The sequence below is a fragment of the Sinohyriopsis cumingii genome, chromosome 5 (genome assembly GCF_028554795.1).
Source record: "Sinohyriopsis cumingii isolate HCF-2022 chromosome 5, ASM2855479v2, whole genome shotgun sequence".
Classification (NCBI taxonomy): domain Eukaryota; kingdom Metazoa; phylum Mollusca; class Bivalvia; order Unionida; family Unionidae; genus Sinohyriopsis; species Sinohyriopsis cumingii.
The window spans coordinates 99,855,613-99,877,593 of NC_142965.1; the positions used below are offsets into that span (position 1 = coordinate 99,855,613).

Genomic DNA, 21,981 nt, shown 5'->3' on the forward strand with positions numbered 1-21,981 from the left:
TCATACTCCAATCAGAACAGCCTTTTGTGTTCCCATGGTAGAGACAACTTCCTATGTAAATAATGGCCATATTAAACTGCCTTCATGTCTGTAGATGTTATTACATTACAATGAATAGATGATATATCATTACCAACAGAAAATTCAAGCAATAGTTGCAGACAGTTTAAACTGAATGATTTCTTCAATTTTTCTAATTCAGTTTCAGGAAAGACATTAAAAACTTAAAGTGCATTTATTCCATTGATTGTTGAAATGTCGTCTAGTGTTTATTTCATGATCTCCATCATATAAGATTATGTTCTTTGCACAGCAGTTTGATGTTCGTCCATCAAATACTTATTAATTTGGGAAGTATTATCACGCAGGGATGGTCCTGGCTTTTAAAAAGCTGTCGCCCAAAAAATCGCCAACCTCAATATTTTGTCGCCAATTTTCAAAAAGTGTCGCCAGAACAAGTAGTGTACATTTTTCCAAGTGTTAATTTAGTCTATTAATGTAACAGGCAATGAAAATTACAAAAGATGGGTTAGTTAATACTTTAATTACAACAAGCATTAACAAAATGTTACAAAGTGTTACATGAAGATCCTTCGCGATTTTAGGGCTGCCCACTTGTTGAATGCAGTTTCAAAGTCTAATTTTTCACATCTGTACATGCTGATTCTCATTAAATTTTCGAGAGATGAGATGCAGAGTTTATTTTTGATACCAGTTTTTATGAGGTTCATCTTACTGAATCCACGTTCACAGTCCACAGTGCTGACAGGTGACAACAGTAGTCTATCAGCAGCCCCCCCCCCCTTATGGCTAGCTTCACAAAGCTTGTAGTGAATTGCTTCCTAAATCCCAAGAATGATCACTGAATGCTGTATACATTTTCTTGACAAGCAAAATAGGATCTCCATTCCCACGAATGAAACTTACATGAGTCAACACCTGGCAATATTGAACGGTATATATAAGCATAAATTCACACCCAATTTAGGGATTCTTTCACTCCTGTATTTTGAGAAATAAATAATTATTATTAATTATGCAAAACTGGGGGTTTTTTTGTTGCTATTTCTTGTTGCGGAGTTTAAGTCTCAGTAGCCGTAACACGGATTGATGGCAAAAGGAAAAGATCAATGGGTAAAATGCTGCACTGGCGACAGACATAATTGTGATTGAGATTTTTTCCATTTGCTTTGTATTTATACACAGTAGTCGGTACTTCAAAGGTTATCAGTTTTCTATCAAGGTTCAGCAAAACTATTGTATTGGTGTATGTTTAAAAAAAAAACAAGAGAAGGATTAGCCATTCAGTTAATTGTATCTGTTCTATTTGCATCTTCAGAAGTCGGTCTGTTGTAGGTATAGTTTGGTAGCATGACTGACTGTATCACAGCATACAGTACTCAGCCCAGATGTCAGCATAATCATCATCATCATCATCATCAGTCTCATGACCTAGTGTGGTCGTTGAGGCACTGTGCTGCTGAACATCTGACCAGTTCCCTCCACTTGTCTCGATCATGTGCCAATGCCTGTGTCTCTGCAAAACTTTTCCTGGTCCATTCTGTGATGTTGTCAGTCCACTTTTTTCTCTGTCTACCTCTCCTTCTGCCGCCTTGGACACTGCCCTGAAGGACTGTTGTGGATAGACTGTTGGCTCTAGTGACATGGCCATACCATTTCAGCTTTCTCTTTTTGATGGTGGTGAGGAGGTCCTCATATTGGCCTACTTCACGCTTGATGGTGTTATGCACTTCTTCATTTGTGATGTGGTCCATGTAAGAGATGCCAAGGATGGTTCTGTAGCATCTCATTTCAGGTGACTGGATTCTTTGTTGTAATTCTGCTGTCAGGGTCCATGCCTCACATGAATACAAAAAGACTGAGATGACTAGAGTTCGCAATAGTCTGATTTTAGTTTTCAGACAGATATTCTTGTCTCTCCAGATGGGTCTTAGCTTTGACATAGCTGCCATTGTTTGTGCTGCTCTTGACAAAATTTCTGCTCTTGATCCCTCTTCAGTGATTATGGAACCAAGATATTTGAACTGGCTCACTGTTTCCAGTTCATGACCTCTGACTTTAATCTTGGCTGAGATTTGTTTGCCACTATTTGTCATCAGTTTTGTCTTCTCAGCACTTATCTCCATGTCAAATCTGGAAGATGTTTCATCCAGGTTTTTCACTAAGGTGGCTAGCTCGTCTTCACTGCCTGCCAGCCCATCAATGTCGTCTGCAAAGCGGAGGTTGGTGATGTTACGCCTTCCAATGCTGACTGTCCCACAGTGGTTTTCCAGGGCTTCGCTCATGATGTGCTTTTCAACATCTACTTAGATGTCAGCATAAACAGATTATGATGTAACAATGCACTATAAAGATGGGGTTGTCAATACAAACAAAGGATCGTTTGTGTAACAGATTGATTCCAATGCATTGCTTAGTCAAGTTTGTGGCTTCCTTTCATTCTCCCTTTTAATTTATCCAGTCCAAATCCTTGATTGTATGTACAAATTAAATAACCAAAAAGTCTGTCGCCAAAAAAATCGCCAGATGGGATATTTTTGTTGCCAATAAGGAAAAAAAATCACAATTTGCGACATTGGCGAAGCCCAGGACGGTCCCTGATCATGATTATTTCTGTGTCTCTTTAAGAGAGTTGAAGTTTTTCGACTCACATTGAAAATAGACGAGGCTGTTCTGAATGTATGATTACCTCCTAATCCTTTAAGGAATGTAGAAGTTATTCTACTTGCATCAAAAAGAGGCAAGTATATTCCAAATGTGTCATGCTCCTCACATGTTCCTATTTTCAAGTTCAGACCTCGAACGTTTTCTGTCTTTGTTCATAAATATAGTTTTAGCGTCGTTTATTTGTCTCAGTAACGCTGCAGATGCCCATATAACTTTTCAGTGCAGTAAGTTCCACTGTTAAATTATTTTATAGTCTTTGTGCTAAGATTTTATTTGATGACAAAATTCTCACAGTATATATTTTGCTTTTTTTGTATTGTATGTTTTATTAAAGTCATCATTACAAGTGTATATTGGTATCTTTATTGTTTTGAAATCAAAATATAGAACTTATGGAACATTTTGTTGTTCGTGGTAGTTTTTAAAATTTACTCAAAAACCCTCTTTATGTCTTGCATTTAATGAGTTTTCTGAGGTAACATACTACAGTAATAATTTTTTATGGTAAAGCAATTTTGATTTGTGTTAAAATTAATTGAGCACATCTTGCAACAGTAGCTTTTATGAGCTTTTTTGTTTATGTTCATTGATACCAATTAGAAACAAATCATATATTCTACAATTATATTTGTTTCCAACAAACACAATAAACATGTCCAGTCTTGTTTCCAACAAATACAATGTGACATTTTCTTTCTATTTGTATAAACGTAAGTGGTTTGATGACTAGGATTTTTAAACATTCATGGATGTTGAATTCATTTTCAAATTAATCAAAGTTGTATATTTTAATTGACCATTTATGAAAGCACTGTTTTTGCCCTTCAAGGGTATATTTGGAGGCCAATCTGGATTTTTTGTGTGGAGAATTTCCCATAATTATTTAGTCCGAAAAGAAAACTCCTTTGTGCATATTTTGAACACTAATACAGATACCTTTGTTCTTCACCTATTTTGGTAGAGCAATCATTTGTCTGCCATCATTGTAAACTAGGTACAAAGTTTGATTTATCCTATTTAAAATCTGTATTAAATATTTTGGCATAACAAATCCTGCAGTCTTCTCCAGATGACTCTCTTCAAATTGCCTGTTCATTCTATGAACCTCCATTAAAGATTACACATGGATTAAAAGTGGTTCTAATTGATTTTTTACATTTGAGAATCAGTTACTAAAGGCATTTATTATTGTAGTATTTGTTCGACATAAAGTCAATAATATGAACCTTCCTTTTGGTGCAATAGTTATTGCATGTGATCCCTCTTGTTACAGATGTTCCAGTTGCAAGTAGCTCTTTCCTGATTGTTTTTCCTTCCTGTTATATTTCCTTTATTACCAATCTGATTTTAAAATTGTTGAACACATTCTTTATATCATTAATATTTGTGTTTTGCTGTTCCAAATAAGGAATTATCTTCCCTAGACCTGTAACACTTGTTCATTTAGTTTCATCTTTATTTTTTAGAGGTAAGTTGGATGTTCATCTCTACCATAAAGATCATAGCTGGTTACACAGAATCCAACTCTTTTAGATAACCAATGATTTGTTCTATATTTTCCTGTTTAGAGGTGTTAAAAATAGATGCATGGCAATAATACCAAAACTTCATTGACATTTATTAAGTTTTACACATGTCCAATTGTTATATGTTTGTATATGTCTAAGCTGTAATATAGAATAGTACTTTCCATCGTTGATGAAGCTAAGCTTTATCATATCTTCCAAGAAAGCGGTTCAAACATGTTGGGACCTTTCAGGTAGGACTCATTCACCATGCAGAATGTCACAGTTACTTTCCTTCAATTTAATTTACTTCAGTCTTAGTCTGTTGTGGTTCTTTCAACTTTGGAGTAAATAATTTAATGTCTTCCATTTTGTTTTGAAACAATATTATCTTTCAGCTGGTTTATGTCAGACAAATCAAAATGCCCTTTCCATTTCACCAGAACATACTCTTGATAGTCATTCTTTTTGTGTTCAGGATCATTTTGACTTTGTACAATTTGTCTTGTTCGATGCAGTGTGGCAATCATTACTCAAAGTTATCAGTTGTCAAATAATGAAATAAATTAATACAGACATTTTGACTTGTTGTCTGATTTGCAAGTTTCAGCTGGTGTTATATTTTATAATCTGTAATAATTGTTGTCGAATTCCTCAGTTAGCCTGGGCAAGACATCTTTCCATTTTCTCAGTTTGTTTTGTGTGAAGTACTTCCACTCCTTGTCTTTATCATTTTCATGTCAGATGCCTTTTGGGGTTCAAAGAAAGAGTTTGACCTTCTGTTTTTTCAAGAATATTTTAAGTACTGTTGAAAAATTCTTTTATTTCATTGATTTGTATATTTTCTGTTTTTTGCGCCTTGAAGGTCTTTTTTTTTTGCATCATCTTTATCATCTACTCGTTTCTTCTTTCCTTTTGCTGTGAAGTATATTTGGAGAAAATATTATTAATGTCAAAATGTTTTATCTGCTATTGTCCTTTTCAGGCGCTTGTATGTCAATAATAACAAATTGATATTGTCATTCAGAATCATTTACATCAACCCTGTTGTAGCAGAAATAGTTTTCTCGCTTGTGTAATTGTCTAATGTATAGGCTGATTGTTGAGCCAATCATTCTTTAATTTACTTTATTTATTCTCTTCATCTTGTTCAATTTGTTGCCATAGAAGATTCCTGTTATCATATGCCACAGAACATCCATTATTTGTCATTTGTTTGAATTTTTCAGGTATTTTAAATGGGTTCCATTGTACTAAATGTCATAGTGTTGTGTAGAAGTAATAGACATATTGTGTGCCTTTAATATCAAAGCAATATTATCAGCATTAAAGCTTTTGTCTGCTTATTATCAATTTTGGAAGGTAGAAATGTATGGTCAAGTATTGTTGCTTTGGAAGACAAAATACAATAAAGAATATTAATGTTAATATGCCAGTCTCTAGGATCAAAATGAATATTGTTGTGTGTTTTAAAAATTACATATACAGTTCAGTGATCATGACATTCAATTATTTTCTTCTGCCCAGTGGCCTAAGCAAAACCCTATAAAGTATGCAAATAGGATGCATGTTTAACATTAATGTACCCAAATGTTTTTCAGCATTTATAGTATGGCTTGAAAAGCCATTATAAGCTTTGTAAAATTTCTCTGTAGTTAGTCCACCAAAGCAGAACTGAATTAAATCAAAGTAAGGTTAGATTTAATTAATATATTTCTGTTTCTGAAGTATTTCATCGACAACTGGCAATTTGTTTGGTAAGCATCAACTTATTCATTAGAATCAAAATTAGATGAAATGCTTCTGATATATATAATATAGCACATAGGTGTCACTGGATCAGATGGCAACATATTACCCAGTTGTTTTCTCATTTTCACCATAGGATAATTTTTTGTGCTCCTTCTAAACACAGTGCTGTATTTTAATCAGTTGGGTATTAGAGCCATAAAACATTTTGAACCTTGCATAACCCAGTGTATAAACTGATTTGAATTGCCCATGTAGACTCAACTTGAAGCAAACTGAGTCTTAATTTTGGGAAAGTTTCATTACATCATTTAATAGTAACCACAAAGTAGACTCTGTTATTGCAACTCCAGTTGTTATTGTGGGTCATTTTTCAAGTTTTGTGACATCATGTTTGTCACAATGGTTAGTATTTACAGTCAATTAAAAATGTGAATTGCCCTATCACCATGGCAAGCAAGCTAAACACATGGCATTGTAAGGACTGCAAGACAGTTTGTGTTATTTTGATGGCAATAAATATATATCTCTAAAAGATGTAAACAGTTAATGACGTTACAGTGCTTGTCTTAACAAATGAAATGAGGCACTTGATCATTGTTGTCTAAGGAAGTATCCATTCATTGCATTTTCAACAACAAATGGAATGAGGCACTTGATCATGTGGTGTAAGGAAGCATCCATTCATTGCATCTCCATCAAATGGAATCAGGCACTTGATCATTGTGGTCTAATGAAGCATCCATTCATTGCATCTCCAACAAATGGAATGAGGCACTTGATCATTGTGGCCCAAGGACGTATCCATTCATTACATCTCCAGCAAATGGAATGAGGCACTTGATCATTGTAGTCTAAGGAAGCATCCATGGACAGTTGTTCACAATGTATGACATGGTCTGAAGAGCACCTGAGCTCCTGGAAGAGACAGTGGCCTGGCCCCATCAGACAAGGTTGACTGTACAATGACTCTGTCCTGTCCAGCAACAGTTCAGTTTGGTCCACATATGTTGTGGAAGGTTGAAGCTGGGAAGGCAGACAGATGGCTCAGCTATGAGGGTGTGGTTAACAACATCTATTGAAGACCATTCATCAATCCATGCCAAAATAGCTGTCATATCCTCCAGCAATGGGCTTAATCAAATTATATGTCGTGAAGCCAACCTGACTGCGGGATGTGACATGAAGTCCATGAACAGTGGAAGTTTCTCACTGGCATAAACCTTAGCCAGCAGTTTGGTGGTTGCTTCCTGGCAATGGAGATGTGGAGGAGGAATGCTGCTGAGTACTGGCTGCCATGATAAAGGAGTAGAATGTAGTGTTTCAGAGATTATTCACATTGTTCTGTTGAGCTGGACATCAGTTAACTTAGGATAGCATTAGTGACCAATTGTTAAGAAGAAATACAGATTATGCAAGAAGTGAAATGATAGTTACCAATCTGCTTTAGAAGGTTTAAATATCTAAAGAAAAAATGCTCACTGACATCAGTTGTAGAATATAATTTTAAATGTTTGCTTGTTGGATGATATGATCAAGTTAACATAACATTTTTTTGAGAAATGTACATTGATTCTTAGTTCTTAGTCTTAAATATTCTGGAAAAAAGAAGATATGGAAATCTTTGCCCACATCGGTTAGATCAGCCACTTCTGTTGAAAGTTTTAAAGATAAATACCTCAAATACTTCAAACTTTATTTTTATCTCATTTTTACATGTAATTATATTTTGTAAAGTCTTCAGTTTCTGTTCCAACCCTCTTGTCTCTTTGCATGTTAATCGTTTTTTAGTTTCAATATAATTGATATGTCCAGAGCAATGTTTAATTCTATCAGCTGATCATTTCTTCTGTTTTTTAAATGTTGTGACTTGTCTTATCCTACACATATTGCTAGTAAGATTCATGCATGTTGACTGTTAGAAGTACCATAGGGCCTCAAGGGTGACTAGATACATCTGTATTCTAATTGAGCTGCCCTTGTTAAATAAAGAATTATTATTATTATTTTTATTATTATTATTATTATTATTATTATTATTATTATTATTATTATTATATTTTGAAAATTATGGAATAAACCACACATGCCATATTGTGATTTTGGAGTTAAATTTTGTAACTTGTGTATATTCTACATTGTTTAAATCTTTCAAATCAATTTTGCTCTTTTACTGGCATTTTGTTCTGGCATTTTTAAAATGTCTAGAGAGATATATATTGGGAATAAAATATGTAATGAAAATCCTCATAGGGGTTTCCATTTTCAGAGGGATGTGTTGTAAGCATCATCAGCTGATTTGCATTGCATTCATTGACCTAACAAATTAAACAGTCATTGTATATGTGACATCTCTGCCTAGAACTGTATAGAAAATATACTCATTCAAGTCATTATATGATATCTTGCTGTGCATGAACTATGTACACAAGACTGATTTTCCCAATGTAAAAAGCACTAAATTTTGATTACATGGTAGTTTATCATGCTTAACCAAGCACATCAAACTACATTGCCGGTAGCTGTAATAAATACAAAAGTAATGTCATGTTATTCATTTAATGACAGAGAAAATGGACCGCAGTAGAAAACGTGTTTTGAGGTCTCACACCACTAGTTATAAGCTACTACTACAATGTGTAGTCACAAATATTAATATATCATTTTAAATTACACAGATCTGCCTAGTACTGTAACTGTTTTACATCCATTACATATATATATATATATATATATATATATATATATATATATATATATATATATATATATATATATATATATATATATATTTGAGTGTGTAAGACCTTTTTATAAAGTGATTCACGAATCAAAAGGAATGTGGTAAAATTTCGGTACTTATGGATATTAACATTAATTACAGATTCAGATTTTGTTTTCTCCTTTCAGATAGTGGATCCCATTGAGGTACATGAAAAGACGGGTCTGGGAGCACCGCACACCACCCACTGTCTTGGTTCGGGCCAAATCATGATTAGCTGTATGGGAGACCCCCAGGGGAACAGCAAAGGTCAGTCGGAATGAATGATGATGAATACTGTCATCTTGAACTGTTTTTAGTGGAACAAGGTCTTATGGATATCTACATGATGTGGATGATGAAACTTATTGTTCTTATTATCATCATTTTTATTTTTATTATTGTTTCTGACAGCTGCCTTTTGAGTGCATCATTTCATGATGGCAATGCCCCTAAAATATTATTACGTTTCAAAGCAATTAAGTTGAAAGCATAGCTCTGGTGTTAAATACATATAATTATTATATGCTCATTTTTGTCTCCATTAACTTTACATTGTCAGAATTGTTCAATATTACCTGATACTGGACTCGCATGCAAATACACATATTGCATGCACATGTATAAAGGAACTACTTTCTGTTGTAAACAAACAATGGACGCAGACACCAGCACTTGAAATTTGTTTGTGAATGAACTAAACAGATGTTTCGTGGACTGCCACATACCAGCTGCTTTAGCACATTCTGCAATAACTTTGTTGATACAATGTTTCGGATTTAGGCTAGCTACAGTATACAACAGACGCAAGAAAGGGTCCTTACAAATAACATACAAGTAACAAGTCTTATACTGTCTTCTTTAGCTGGTGATAAGAATGGCAAAAAAATGTACTTAGTTTTACTTCCTGAATTTCCTCAAAATGTACTTTCTTAGTTCTGCAAATCAGAATTACATGAACCATGTCACAGGTTCTCAATCTTGGTTACATATTTTGAAATTGTACTGTAATTTTGATGATAAGTGCAATTACATCCTCCTTACTACACTCAAAATGAAATGAGCATTAAATTCCATAGTGTCTTTTTGGTAATTGCATTTGAAAGACTTCATACTTTTCCCACATTATGATTTCAGACATTCAATGACAGAAACAGAAATATATTTGCAGATGTCAACATGCTTCTCCCTTGCTTCTTCAATCCCATGTATTTTCATGTGGAATTGTCACATAAATCCAGTCCATAATCACAAAATTTCATAGAACCGAATAAAATACAAAAATCTATTAATTCCAGATCAAATGAAAAAGTGATTGCAATGCGCATTATTTCACAATATGACTCCAAATTTCAATTTTAACTAGACACAGCTTTTATTTTTAAAGTTATGTCGAGCATGCAACTAAGTTAAAATTTATCTCTAGAGTTATGTGCGCAGTAATAATGTTATTGTGTAATGATGAATATGCGCTTGTGTATTTAGTCTGGAATGCAGCATACATTCAGTTACTTAGTTTCGTGCAGTGTATTTTGTTAATATAATTAAGCATTAGGTAGAATAAAAAAATAGCATATAATAAAAAGGTTACTGCATTTGTATGGGAAAATATGAACTCATTTTGTCGGATGGATATATTTTACTCCCAAAGTCATGCAATATTTCCATTTGAAAAACTCGTTCATATTTTCCCATACAAATGCAGTAACCTATAAATATGATCATTTTATAACCATTCATACCATTTATTTTTTGTTCACTTAGTCATATTTCCTGTTTTTTAAGATAAGATTATATTCTTCACAGGAGAATATGATTAGATTAAATTCATCTGAACTAAATATGGTTACAATGAAAAATGAATTCACTGAAAACACAAATAAAGACCTTATTTTCTATAACTATTAATTTTGTCCCTGATTATGTAGCTTTGTTGTTCTTGTTGTTGTTGTGGGGTTTAATGCCATTTTTCAGCACACGATAGGCTATGCATGGCGGCCAGTATTAATGGTGGAGGAAGAACCCAGGAAACCAACCCGGGAAGAACCACCGACCCACGAGAAGCTACTGGCAAGCTTTCTCACATACCCACATTAGCTGAATCCTAGACTCGAACCCACGCAGACAGAGGTGAGATCATATGGCAGTGATCCGTAATGGAGAACACTTTAGACCACTTGGCCACTCAGGGCCCCTATTACATAACTAATTATGGTATGGGCAAATTTTTTTTACACAAATGGGCAAATAATGAAAACAAGAAAATCATGGACTAAGAAAAGTAGTCTGTTACAAGCACAAAAGAAGAATGAAAGTGACAGAGAAGATGAACAGTTCAAGAATAAAAGCAAAATGTCCTTTTCAAGAATTAGATGAGTTTTCCTTTCTTGGTAGGTGGATTCATTCTGCTCAGTGGGGAGACGTTTGATGTGATTGGCAACTGGGAGAAGGAGCCAGCGGAATTTGGGTATGACTTTTGGTACCAGCCAAAGCATAACATAATGGTCAGCACAGAATGGGGTGCACCCAAATATTTCCGTGCAGGATTTGATCCTTCACATGTAGAAAATGGTATTGGTTTAACCATCTTTGTCTCTATCTATATAATCTATTTGTCTGTCTGTCTCTCTGTGTATCTATGTATGTATCTGTCTGTCTGTGCAGCTGTCAATTTTTGTATTCAGTTTATATATCTGTCTATTGATCATAGTTCTTAATCCAGGCAATTTTATCAGTTAGGTTGTAGCATTCATTTATCAATTATTTTCCAAGTTTTGAATGAAAACATAAGAAAAACTTAATAGGAGATTAAATCCTTATTGAAGATTTTAAAATATCAAAAGATTAGCTGCTTGCTTGTTTTAATGGATAAAATGTGATTTTTGTCCTTTCTGTTTATTTTTTGTTCCTATCGAAAGGAGGTTATGGACATTGCCTGAATTTCTGGGACTGGAAAGAACACAAAATAATTCAGACAGTTGATCTAGGGCCCGAGGGTTTATTGCCGCTTGAAATTCGATTCCTTCATAACCCAGAGGCTACTGAGGGTTATGTAGGGTGTGCTCTTAGCTCCACTGTCTTTAGGTTCTACCAGAATGAGGTAATAGTCATTTTTATTATATATTAATTATTTCTTCCCATCATCACAACCTGCCAACTCCTTTACAAACTCCAGTACACATTTTCATTTCTGATATGATTCACCTTCTCTAATTTTAAAAAGTATCTAAGGGACATTTGACATCTGACTTGTTTTTTTTCTCCATTACCTAATTTTTTTATTTTGAATATGTTTACCTGATAGTTTTGTAGCTTTATAGCCACCCCCACCTCCAATTGTTGGGATTTTTTCTGTACTGGTCACAGAGCAGAATCACTTTGTGTGATTGTCTATTATCCATCAGCAAACCATCCATTAGTGCAAGCTGGATATCACTACCTTACTCATATGTTCATCCAGGGTCTAGTTGGTCCTAAACAAAAATGGTACCATTTGGACATCAGAGAGACCATCTTGAAAATCTTGTTATGACTATTCCACCTGAATGGATAGTCATATCAACATGGGATTTTCACTGAAATATGTTGCCTAGTTGGTTCTAAATGAAAATGGGGCAGATCAGATGTCCAAATTGGCCATCTTTGAAATCTTGTTATTGATACTATTCCTGAATGGAAAGTCATGTTTCCAAGGGTTTTTTACAAGAAGAATTAATTTGATGTCCAGTTGGTTTTAAATGAAAATTGTGCCAAACCAATGTCCAGTATGGCTGCTATGGGCGTCCATATAGGTGGTGGGTGGTGGGGGTAGTTGCCAATTTTAAAAAATCTATTGTGCATTGTTTAAATATAGCACTATGATTTTGGCTTTGCCTCAAATTCTGGATTATGACTTAATCCCTAGCCCCCAGCCAGGGAAAATTCCTGTGGATACAAATGATGACAACCATAGTGGTTATCTTGAAAATCTTGTGAATAGAAAATAATTTTGACATGGAGATTTATCCAGAAGGCTTCCTATGGTGTCTGTTATGTCCTAAATAAAGATAGCACTAATCTAATGGCCAATATGGCTGCCAGAGTAGCTATCTTGAAAATCTTCCTCTCATTTCTCCTCTTGAATGGATGGTCATATCAACATGGGTTTTTCAGTATTAGTCTCCTTATGGTGTCTGGTTGGTCCATGCATGAAAATGGTGCTGATCTTTTGCCCAATAAATCTGCCACAGTGGCCATCTTTAAATTTTTGTTATTGCTACTTCTTCTGAATGGAAAGTCATATGATATGGGGTTTTCACAAGACTACTTCTAATGATATATACTTTGTCCTAAATGAAAATAGTGACAATCTACTATCTAGTATGTCTGCCACAGTGGCCATCTTTGTCATTCTGCCATGGGGGTTTCACCAGAAGATTTCTTATATATATTGTTGGTCCTGAAAGAAAATGTTGTTGATCTGTGTCCAGTTTGTCCACAACAGTGTCTAGCTTGAAAATATTATTATCACTACTCCTCTTGAATGGATGGCCATATTACAACTTCTTATGATGTCTTATTGGTCCTCATGATGCCATTCATGATGTCTTATTGGTCCTCATGATGCCATTCATGATGTCTTATTGGTCCTCATGATGCCATTCATGATGTCTTATTGGTCCTCATGATGCCATTCATGATGTCTTATTGGTCCTCATGATGCCATTCATGATGTCTTATTGGTCCTCATGATGCCATTCATGATGTCTTATTGGTCCTCATGATGCCATTCATGATGTCTTGTTGGTCCTCATGATGCCATTCATGATGTCTTATTGGTCCTCATGATGCCATTCATGATGTCTTATTGGTCCTCATGATGCCATTCATGATGTCTTATTGGTCCTCATGATGCAATTTGTGTCAGTTTAAAAAAAACTCTTTCCTTTTCAGAATTATGTTAATTGTTTAAGGTCACTAAAATTGATGTACAGTGTATATAATATGGAAAGAGAAGGATAAGATATTTAATATACTTCTGACTCCAGATTTCAGTCTAATGTACCAAATATTATGGTCTATTTCTTTAATTAATTATCTCTTTATATTTATTTTCCCAAGCATGAAACATTTTATTCCTACATAATTATACCATATTCTGCTGGCATCAATGCTAAGAGTGAAGCTGTGATGCATCCAGACATGTATGTGTATTGTATCACTTGATTTACTCATTTCATCATCCAGACATGTATGTGTATTGTATCACTTGATTTACTCATTTCATCATCCAGACATGTATGTGTATTGTATCACTTGATTTACTCATTTCATCATCCAGACATGTATGTGTATTGTATCACTTGATTTACTCATTTCATCATCCAGACATGTATGTGTATTGTATCACTTGATTTACTCATTTCATCATCCAGACATGTATGTGTATTGTATCACTTGATTTACTCATTTCATCACTCAGACATGTATGTGTATTGTATCACTTGATTTACTCATTTCATCACTCAGACATGTATGTGTATTGTATCACTTGATTTACTCATTTCATCACTCAGACATGTATGTGTATTGTATCACTTGATTTACTCATTGCATCATCCGTTTCAACTATAATGTAAAAAGGTAAGATAACACAAGGGATAAACTGAAAAAGAAAGTATACTCATTTTTTTTCTTCATCATGTGAAGAGTGGAAGCTGGTCGGTAGAGAAAGTAATTACCGTTAATGCCAAAAAGGTGGAGGGCTGGATACTACCTGTAATGCCTGGTAAGTTAAGTACATGTTTTATTCATCCATACAATAATGCTGAGATCAGAGGTCATGCTAAAGAATTTTTCAGTTAAATCAATGATTTTATAAAGTAATGTGTTCTTATGCAGTTACCAGAGGATTATTTCAACTTTGATTGTTATTTAGATGAGTTGGTGACCTGTGCTGGTTTCAAATGAGAGTTAATCCACCTAAACAAGAGTCTCCAAATGCATGCAGTTTTCTAAAGCTATCACTTGTAATTTTGATTGCATTATGGATGCACAATTACACTGCAGTTTAATGATAATTGTCTAGCAGTGACGTCTCACTGGCTAACCATAGAGTTTGCAGACCGGCCAACCCCTATGATTTTGCTGTAACTCTTATAAAAATGACCCTTAAGATATGGACTTACGGAATAAAAACAAAACTGCAGAAATAAGATTGTTGCACTAAAGTGCATATAATTGGCTCATCCATGTTTGGTTTGGAACCAGGTTACATGTTAGATTTAGCGAAGTTAATCACGGAACCAGACTAATTTTACATTAGTACCTTAGATGCTTTAAACTGTGCACATTTTTCATGCAAAGCATCCTCATGATCAAACTGTTGATTATAGAAACTTGAAAAAGAGACATTCGACAAGCGATATATGTTGAAGACAAAAGGGGAAAATAACCTTTTTAAAAAAATGCTAACATTCAGTACAGAAGAATGAAAAGGTATATTCAGATTCCTGTGAATAAAATCAGGCTGGGACATAATTTATGTTGTTTGGACATCACGTCTCAATATGAGTATGTCTCATGGTGGGTGATTTGATCACCATCATCATGTGAAATCAAAAAATATTTCCAAGAGTTATGTCAGGTTGAGAGATGGCAACAAGTCCATTAATCTAGGGTTATGAAGTTTACACAACTGTTATAGGTAAATATAGTATATGTGTACTTTACAGACTTTACCATCACATTTTAAATTACATGTTTTCCAGCTTTACAATATATTTTGTTACTGATTAATGAAAACTAGCAAAACTTATTGAAATAAACCAACTGCCGTACTGAGACAATCTTGTTCAGGTTGGCTGGTCTGAGGTTGTGTTTTAGTATGTAGACATCGTTGCCATCAGAGGTGCTAGTTGTATCCTTTAAAAAAAAAGCAAAATAAAAAAAAAAATAAATGCTGTACATATTTAAATCATGTGAATTTTTATCTTGATATTTTGCATAGATATAACCAGATAATTAGAACAGAATACACATATCAGGACATAGATGGTTTGGTGTACTTCATGGTATTGGTTATATCAGTTGACTATATCTCTGTATGAGAATTGTTTTCCAGTGACAAAACATGGAATGAAACTCTGTAACATGACTATATGTATCAAACATGTTAGTCATTTGACATATTATTAGAAATCTAAAAACAAAAATACCCATTTCTTTGTAAATTCTGAAGTGCAACAAAAACGTTTTAGAATTTTTTATGTATGTTGAACCCAGTGTTCTTTAAGAAATCTTTCTAATTATTAGGTCTAATTACTGATATTCTTATATCTCTGGATGACAAGTATGTGTACTTCAGCAACTGGGTACATGGGGATATTCGCCAGTATGACATTACTGACAGAAGGAAGCCAAAACTTGTTGGCCAGGTTAGTATTGCTTTACATGTGTGTGTGTGTGTGAGAGAGAGAGAGAGAGAGAGAGAGAGAGAGAGAGGGAGAGAGAGAATGTGTGAACAGTCAAAGAATAAACATATGTGCCAATTTTCAACCATTTTATTTTTTGACCTGCTTCTACATTGCTTCACCAGCTCATGCTAGCAGAAGCAATTATTGGCATGGCATGGCAGTCAGGTTTCCAATGGCAACAGTGGTGGCATCAACATTTTTAACATTTGGACAAAGTTTTTCATTTTCTGGCATTTCTTAATCACTTGGTAGATTCTTTGTACATTTTGATGCATCTGAATGAAGCAAGCATTAAACATTACTTATCTTTTGACTTTTGGGTCAAGGTCACAGACATGAAATATAGGTGTTCAGGTTTTAGTTAAGCTTTTCCATACCATCTAAACTTGCTTATAAGTCAAGTCCAACTGTAAACAAGATAGACTCTGTTCAGCCATTCCATGTTGCATGGGCAGATCACAATCTTCATTGTTTGGTCTACTGATCTATATACCTGCCATATTTCCATGCAGTGTTGATTTTTTTTTTGAGATTCAAAAAGTGCGTTTTGAGGTCCCAAGGAGAATTGGACTATGTGACCAAAAAAGAGCGATGCCATCCAGTTTAGAATATGTTATCTTTTCATATAAGCCAATGGAAAATGATTGGAAATTTAAATCTGAATAAAAGAAAATAACTTGTCTGTTTAGTTCAAAGCACCTAAAACAGTCTTACAAGGGTCCCGAGTGGCTGAGTGGTCTAAAGCGCTCTCTGTTATGGATCACTGCCATCTCACCTCTCTCTGCATGGGTTCAAGTCTAGGATTTGGCCAATGTGGGTATGTGAGAAAGCTTGCCAGGAGCTTCTCATGGGTCAGTGGTTTTTCCCAGGGTTTTCCTGGGTTCTTCCTCTACCATTAATACTGGCCACCATGCATAGCCTATCCTGTGCTGAAAAATGGCGTTAAACCCCACAACAACAACAATAAAATACTTAACAAAGAAATGTTTTCATTCGTATACTTAGTATTGTCAAATATCGACGGCATACACATATCTGCAAACTCTTGCATAATCACAACTGACATTAAAACAATACATAATCTTAGTTTCTGTCTTTAAAATCCATTCGATGGCAAAATTAAAGGCAGTCACTGCTGCTCTCAGTAGCTCAATAGGGGGTTTGAAGGTAATGTATTTGTCATAAGTTTTCATCCCTATACTCACTACAGACTGGATGATACTGATTTTCAAATCATCTGCTAGATTCTCTGAGTGAATCCTGGTCAGAATAGAGTTTTGCTGGATGACCTTAACGTTAGTGTTTTCAAAACTGTATCTGATGCAGTCTGGAAATGAGATATAAGAATATACTTCACATTTGGGACTGAACATTACATTGGGGGAAGGGGGAGGGGATAATATTTTTAAGTATAATGGGGGCTTTACAGGTAATACAGCAGTAATAATTGCATATGTCTAATATTGATCGTAACACAAATGAACTGTGCAGACAAATGCTTGTGCTTATTATTGCCTTGCAAGCAGTCTATTTTATGGCTAAAATCATCTTGAAAAGCATTGTTTGATCAATAGTTTAACAGGATTTAGATAATAATAAAGAGAACTAATTTGAATGTTCAGTCCATTGTGTTGAATATATTATATACAGGTGGTACTCCTGTTTTGAGAGACATCATACAGAGGAATGACATATGTTGAGATGTTTTGCAAAGAATTAAATGCCCTGTCCTTTTGCTGGTGTGCTTTACAGCATAAATCTACAACTAATTTTGAATTTATTTTGCTTGACTTTGCCTGCTTTGCCAATATAGCAAATTGCTTCCTGAATCACCTTAAAAATGAATCACAATTTACACTATTCTGACAATGTAAATAATCATATAATCATGTTTGCATTTCATATATGGAGTAAAATCCAATTTCAAAGAAACATTCACAAACTTGTCAGTGATCATTAGTACAGATGCCATAAACATTCTCATTCAAGGCAATGATGTGTGATAACTTTTATTTAGGTACACCATTCCGTCGATAACTTGCACACTGATAACTCGCAAACCCGCTTATAACGTGGGGTCAGGCATGGATCCCATTTTTTAAAACAAGAAAATACCCCAAAAATTGATCCCTACTTGGTGAACTTGACGAAATTGCAATCAAAATTGGTAATGGAAATTTTGATATATCGCTTGTTTTATCATCAAAATCGGTAGATAGGACCTGGAAATTGTAATCAGCATTATGAAATATCAAATTTAAAAGTAAGTCAAACAATTTTTAACATTTTCTTTCCAAACATCATTCCTAGTACAGCAATTAACGATATGTAAGGAAATTTTGATTAATGAAATGTCACTTATGCTGAGTGGAGGCAGTACTTTAATAAATAAATCCAAATTAAATTTAAAAAAATCAGTTGAAATTTGTTCTAGTTTTATCTTTTAATTCCTTTTAAGTTTAATCATCATAAATATAATATGTCCTCTTGTAATTTAACATAAAATGTTTCAATCTACCATAACAGCTATCTTTGCGATCTTGAGAACCTAATTAGGTGCCAGCCGTGTTTTGATATCTGACTTATGGAGTTATTTGTTGTATTGCTGCACTGAATTAAAAGCTGGCCTCCTTTGTATTATCATTTAATTATATCCTTTGAATCAAAAAAAGGAGGTGGAATAAAAGAAATGTTAAGGCACGAAAATCCTACAAACTTAAAATCTAGTGGCCCAATCATATGTCAGGAGAACTCACTTCATTTGATCACAAAGATAGCAAGGCAACCAAGCGAAATGAATACTTCATAAAATAAAGAGCTTGGTTTGACAGATAAGGTCCATTGTGGGCAAACAAGTTTCAGAGAATTCTTGAACTAGCACTTAGAGATATCCTTAAGGATGATAAGAAGTTTCATTATTACTTTCCAATGAAATTACAACATCAATATTGTACTAATGGAACAATAGAAATATTGAGATTCAACATAGATAATTGTCTCATGAATAAATTTTGCTTGCTTTTGATAAAAAGGAATCTTGTTTGTTGGTGTATTAACAGTTAGACTAAAGTCTAGTTCTATAATCCTTTGACTCCTGATTTGGCAGGATACTATTACATACCACTCCAGGAACCAGACTCATCAAGAAAACGCAAAGCAGTGACATAATACACAGATGTTTTTGCGTACATGTGATAGCTGTTGAAACCAGTTGGAATGATCTTTCACATGTTGGACATTTTGAAAATAAATGTTATTTAAACAGAATAACAAACAACTTCATTATATAAAGTGCATAATTAAAAATTATTATTGATGTGATTGTAAAATGATTCACCCATTCAACAGCACAGTTCCCTAACCCTGCCCTTCCCCCAGGTTTCTAGATGTCTAAGTGAGATTCTTCAGTTTTTGTAGGTCCCTTGGTAACTTGTGCCCTCCTTTATAGTGTGGTTTTTTGTTTGTGGACCCTGTTGTGTGTGAGTTACGGAGGAAGAGGTGTACATGGATATAGCATGTCATTGGGTTGTTCCACAGCATGATCTTTACTTATGCAAATTAACACATTGGGTTGTTCCACATCATTATCTTTACTTATGCAAATTAACACATTGGGTTGTTCCACATCATTATCTTTACTTATGCAAATTAGCACATTGGGTTGTTCCACATCATTATCTTTACTTATGCAAATTAGCACATTGGGTTGTTCCACAGCATGATCTTTACTTATGCAAATTAACACATTGGGTTGTTCCACATCATTATCTTTACTTATGCAAATTAGCACATTGGGTTGTTCCACATCATTATCTTTACATATGCAAATTAGCACATTGGGTTGTTCCACATCATGATCTTTACTTATGCGGATTAGTACATTGGGTTCACCCACTGAAGTCTTCATACACTAATTGAGTATATGTGAAATGGCGGTTTATACCTGATCTCTTTGCTTCTTAATTGTGGATATTTAATCTGCCCCAAATTTTGCATCAGCTCCAATCAGGACTGTTTATTGTTCATACATGCTACATGTAACATGCGTACTTAAGCGCCATTTTTGCTATTGAAGATTACTGAAAACATTGTTTTTCAAAACACAATTGTGTTGGTGGGGGTAGGAGTAAAAAATCTTTAGCATGACATGTCGTATTATGGCAGGTATGGATCTACTAATAACTCTTAAAAAAATGCATAGACCCAGATTTTCGAATTATGTGATGGCAGATCTGGAATTGTGGAGTTTGTAGTTTGACTTGACTTATAAGTGAGTACATATTGTACTCAGGAATCCTGGTTATGAAGAAAAGGTGATTCATTCACAACATGATGCGTGACATTTTAGTTAAGGTGTTCGTTACAGTTTTCATCTTGCCAGATTGTGATAAATCACAGGGAAAACAAATTTGTTTTACTTCTAAACTGTTACTATCATGTTTGAAAAAAAAGAACATGATTTCCATTAAATATTATGGAGAAAAAAAAAAGAGTGAGAGAGAAATATGTCCTGATACTGCACTATATGACTAACTTTTAGCCTGTTACACAGTAAACAGTCATGATTCAGCTTTATGTTTAACACCAATGGGCAGTTTATACAGTTAATTGTTATTGAAGCAATTTAGAAGTAAAGATGGTCAGAGGAAACAACTGTAATTACACAGACTACATGTACTTACTTGACTGACAATAGCTATGGAGACTCTGTTTGCTAGTACTTTCTGTACAAGAGAACATTGGGTTATTTTATATTTGAAAAAAGTATACTAGTGGAACAACCCAATTCATCTCATGTTAGTTTAAGTCAGAGATGGGTTTTGATAAAACAAAGTTATTGCATCATTTTCTGGCAATGAATAAGACCGTTTAAACCATTTTTATTTACAATTAAAAAAAAAACTTTTTCTATTTTATAGAAAAAAAGAACCTATACCGATTGTATTAGTTAAACCAGATAAATTATTTTGCAGTTAAAAAGAAATCCTGTCTTTAAATAAAATCTTGCCAATCTCTTCATCTCACCCCATTAAATGGTTGATCCCTTAACACCTTGATTCTGTTCATACTTGGCCAAGTTTGATCATGAGGCAAAGGAAGTTTATTCCGCTTTACACTTTTTCGCTCCCTGGACCTTGGTGTTAAGGTCATAAGGTTAACACCAAAGTTATGAGCATGGGCTCAACATGCAATCCTTGGTCTTTTTGTAGTGTCACCTTTAGGCATGGTGAATCACAAATATGTTTATGTTAATGAAGGCAGTGGCATTTGATAGTCAGTGGTGAACATTCCATTGTGTCTAAATCCTTATCAGTTGTTTGGTGATTCATAGTATCATCCTAGATTAAATCATATTGAAGATCTTGTAATAGGTTAACTAGCTAATTTTTGAAAGGCTGACACTTAAACAAAACAATATGCCATTTGTCACAGATTTCACTTCCAAGCATGTGTTAATGCCAGATTGCTCACTGTGCACTGTCACCAAAATACACATAGACAATCACACCATATTGCAGTTATTCTAATGGATGCCAAGAGTGCCCAAATCCAAGCCAAGGATCATTGCCAAATGAAGCTAGGAAAAATGATCTGAAAATGAATTGGGATTATATTCATGGGTATGTAACTGACACAGAAGTAATAATTGTGATTTTAGGCCATTCAGACTGAAACAGACAATAAGGTAAAGTTAGGCAATCATTCTTGATGAGATAGACAGTAAGCTCAAGTTTGGCTAACATTCCATTTAGACTGAAATGGACACTGAACTCCAGTTTGGCTAACATTCCATTTAGACTGAAATGGACACTGAACTCCAGTT

General features: G+C 34.4%; 1 protein-coding gene across 2 annotated transcripts in view; it reads left to right on the forward strand.

The window, feature by feature from the left end:
• The window catches only part of LOC149799867 (methanethiol oxidase-like), a 55,357-nt gene that overhangs the window by 21,105 nt on the left and 12,271 nt on the right, over positions 1-21,981 (forward strand). For both annotated transcript variants that reach the window (XM_089959303.1, XM_089959302.1), the window contains 5 exons: positions 8,853-8,973; positions 11,098-11,274; positions 11,622-11,803; positions 14,392-14,470; positions 15,997-16,118. In XM_089959303.1, the coding sequence (XP_089815429.1) occupies positions 8,853-8,973; positions 11,098-11,274; positions 11,622-11,803; positions 14,392-14,470; positions 15,997-16,118 (681 nt within the window). The remainder of the gene's footprint in view (positions 1-8,852; positions 8,974-11,097; positions 11,275-11,621; positions 11,804-14,391; positions 14,471-15,996; positions 16,119-21,981) is intronic.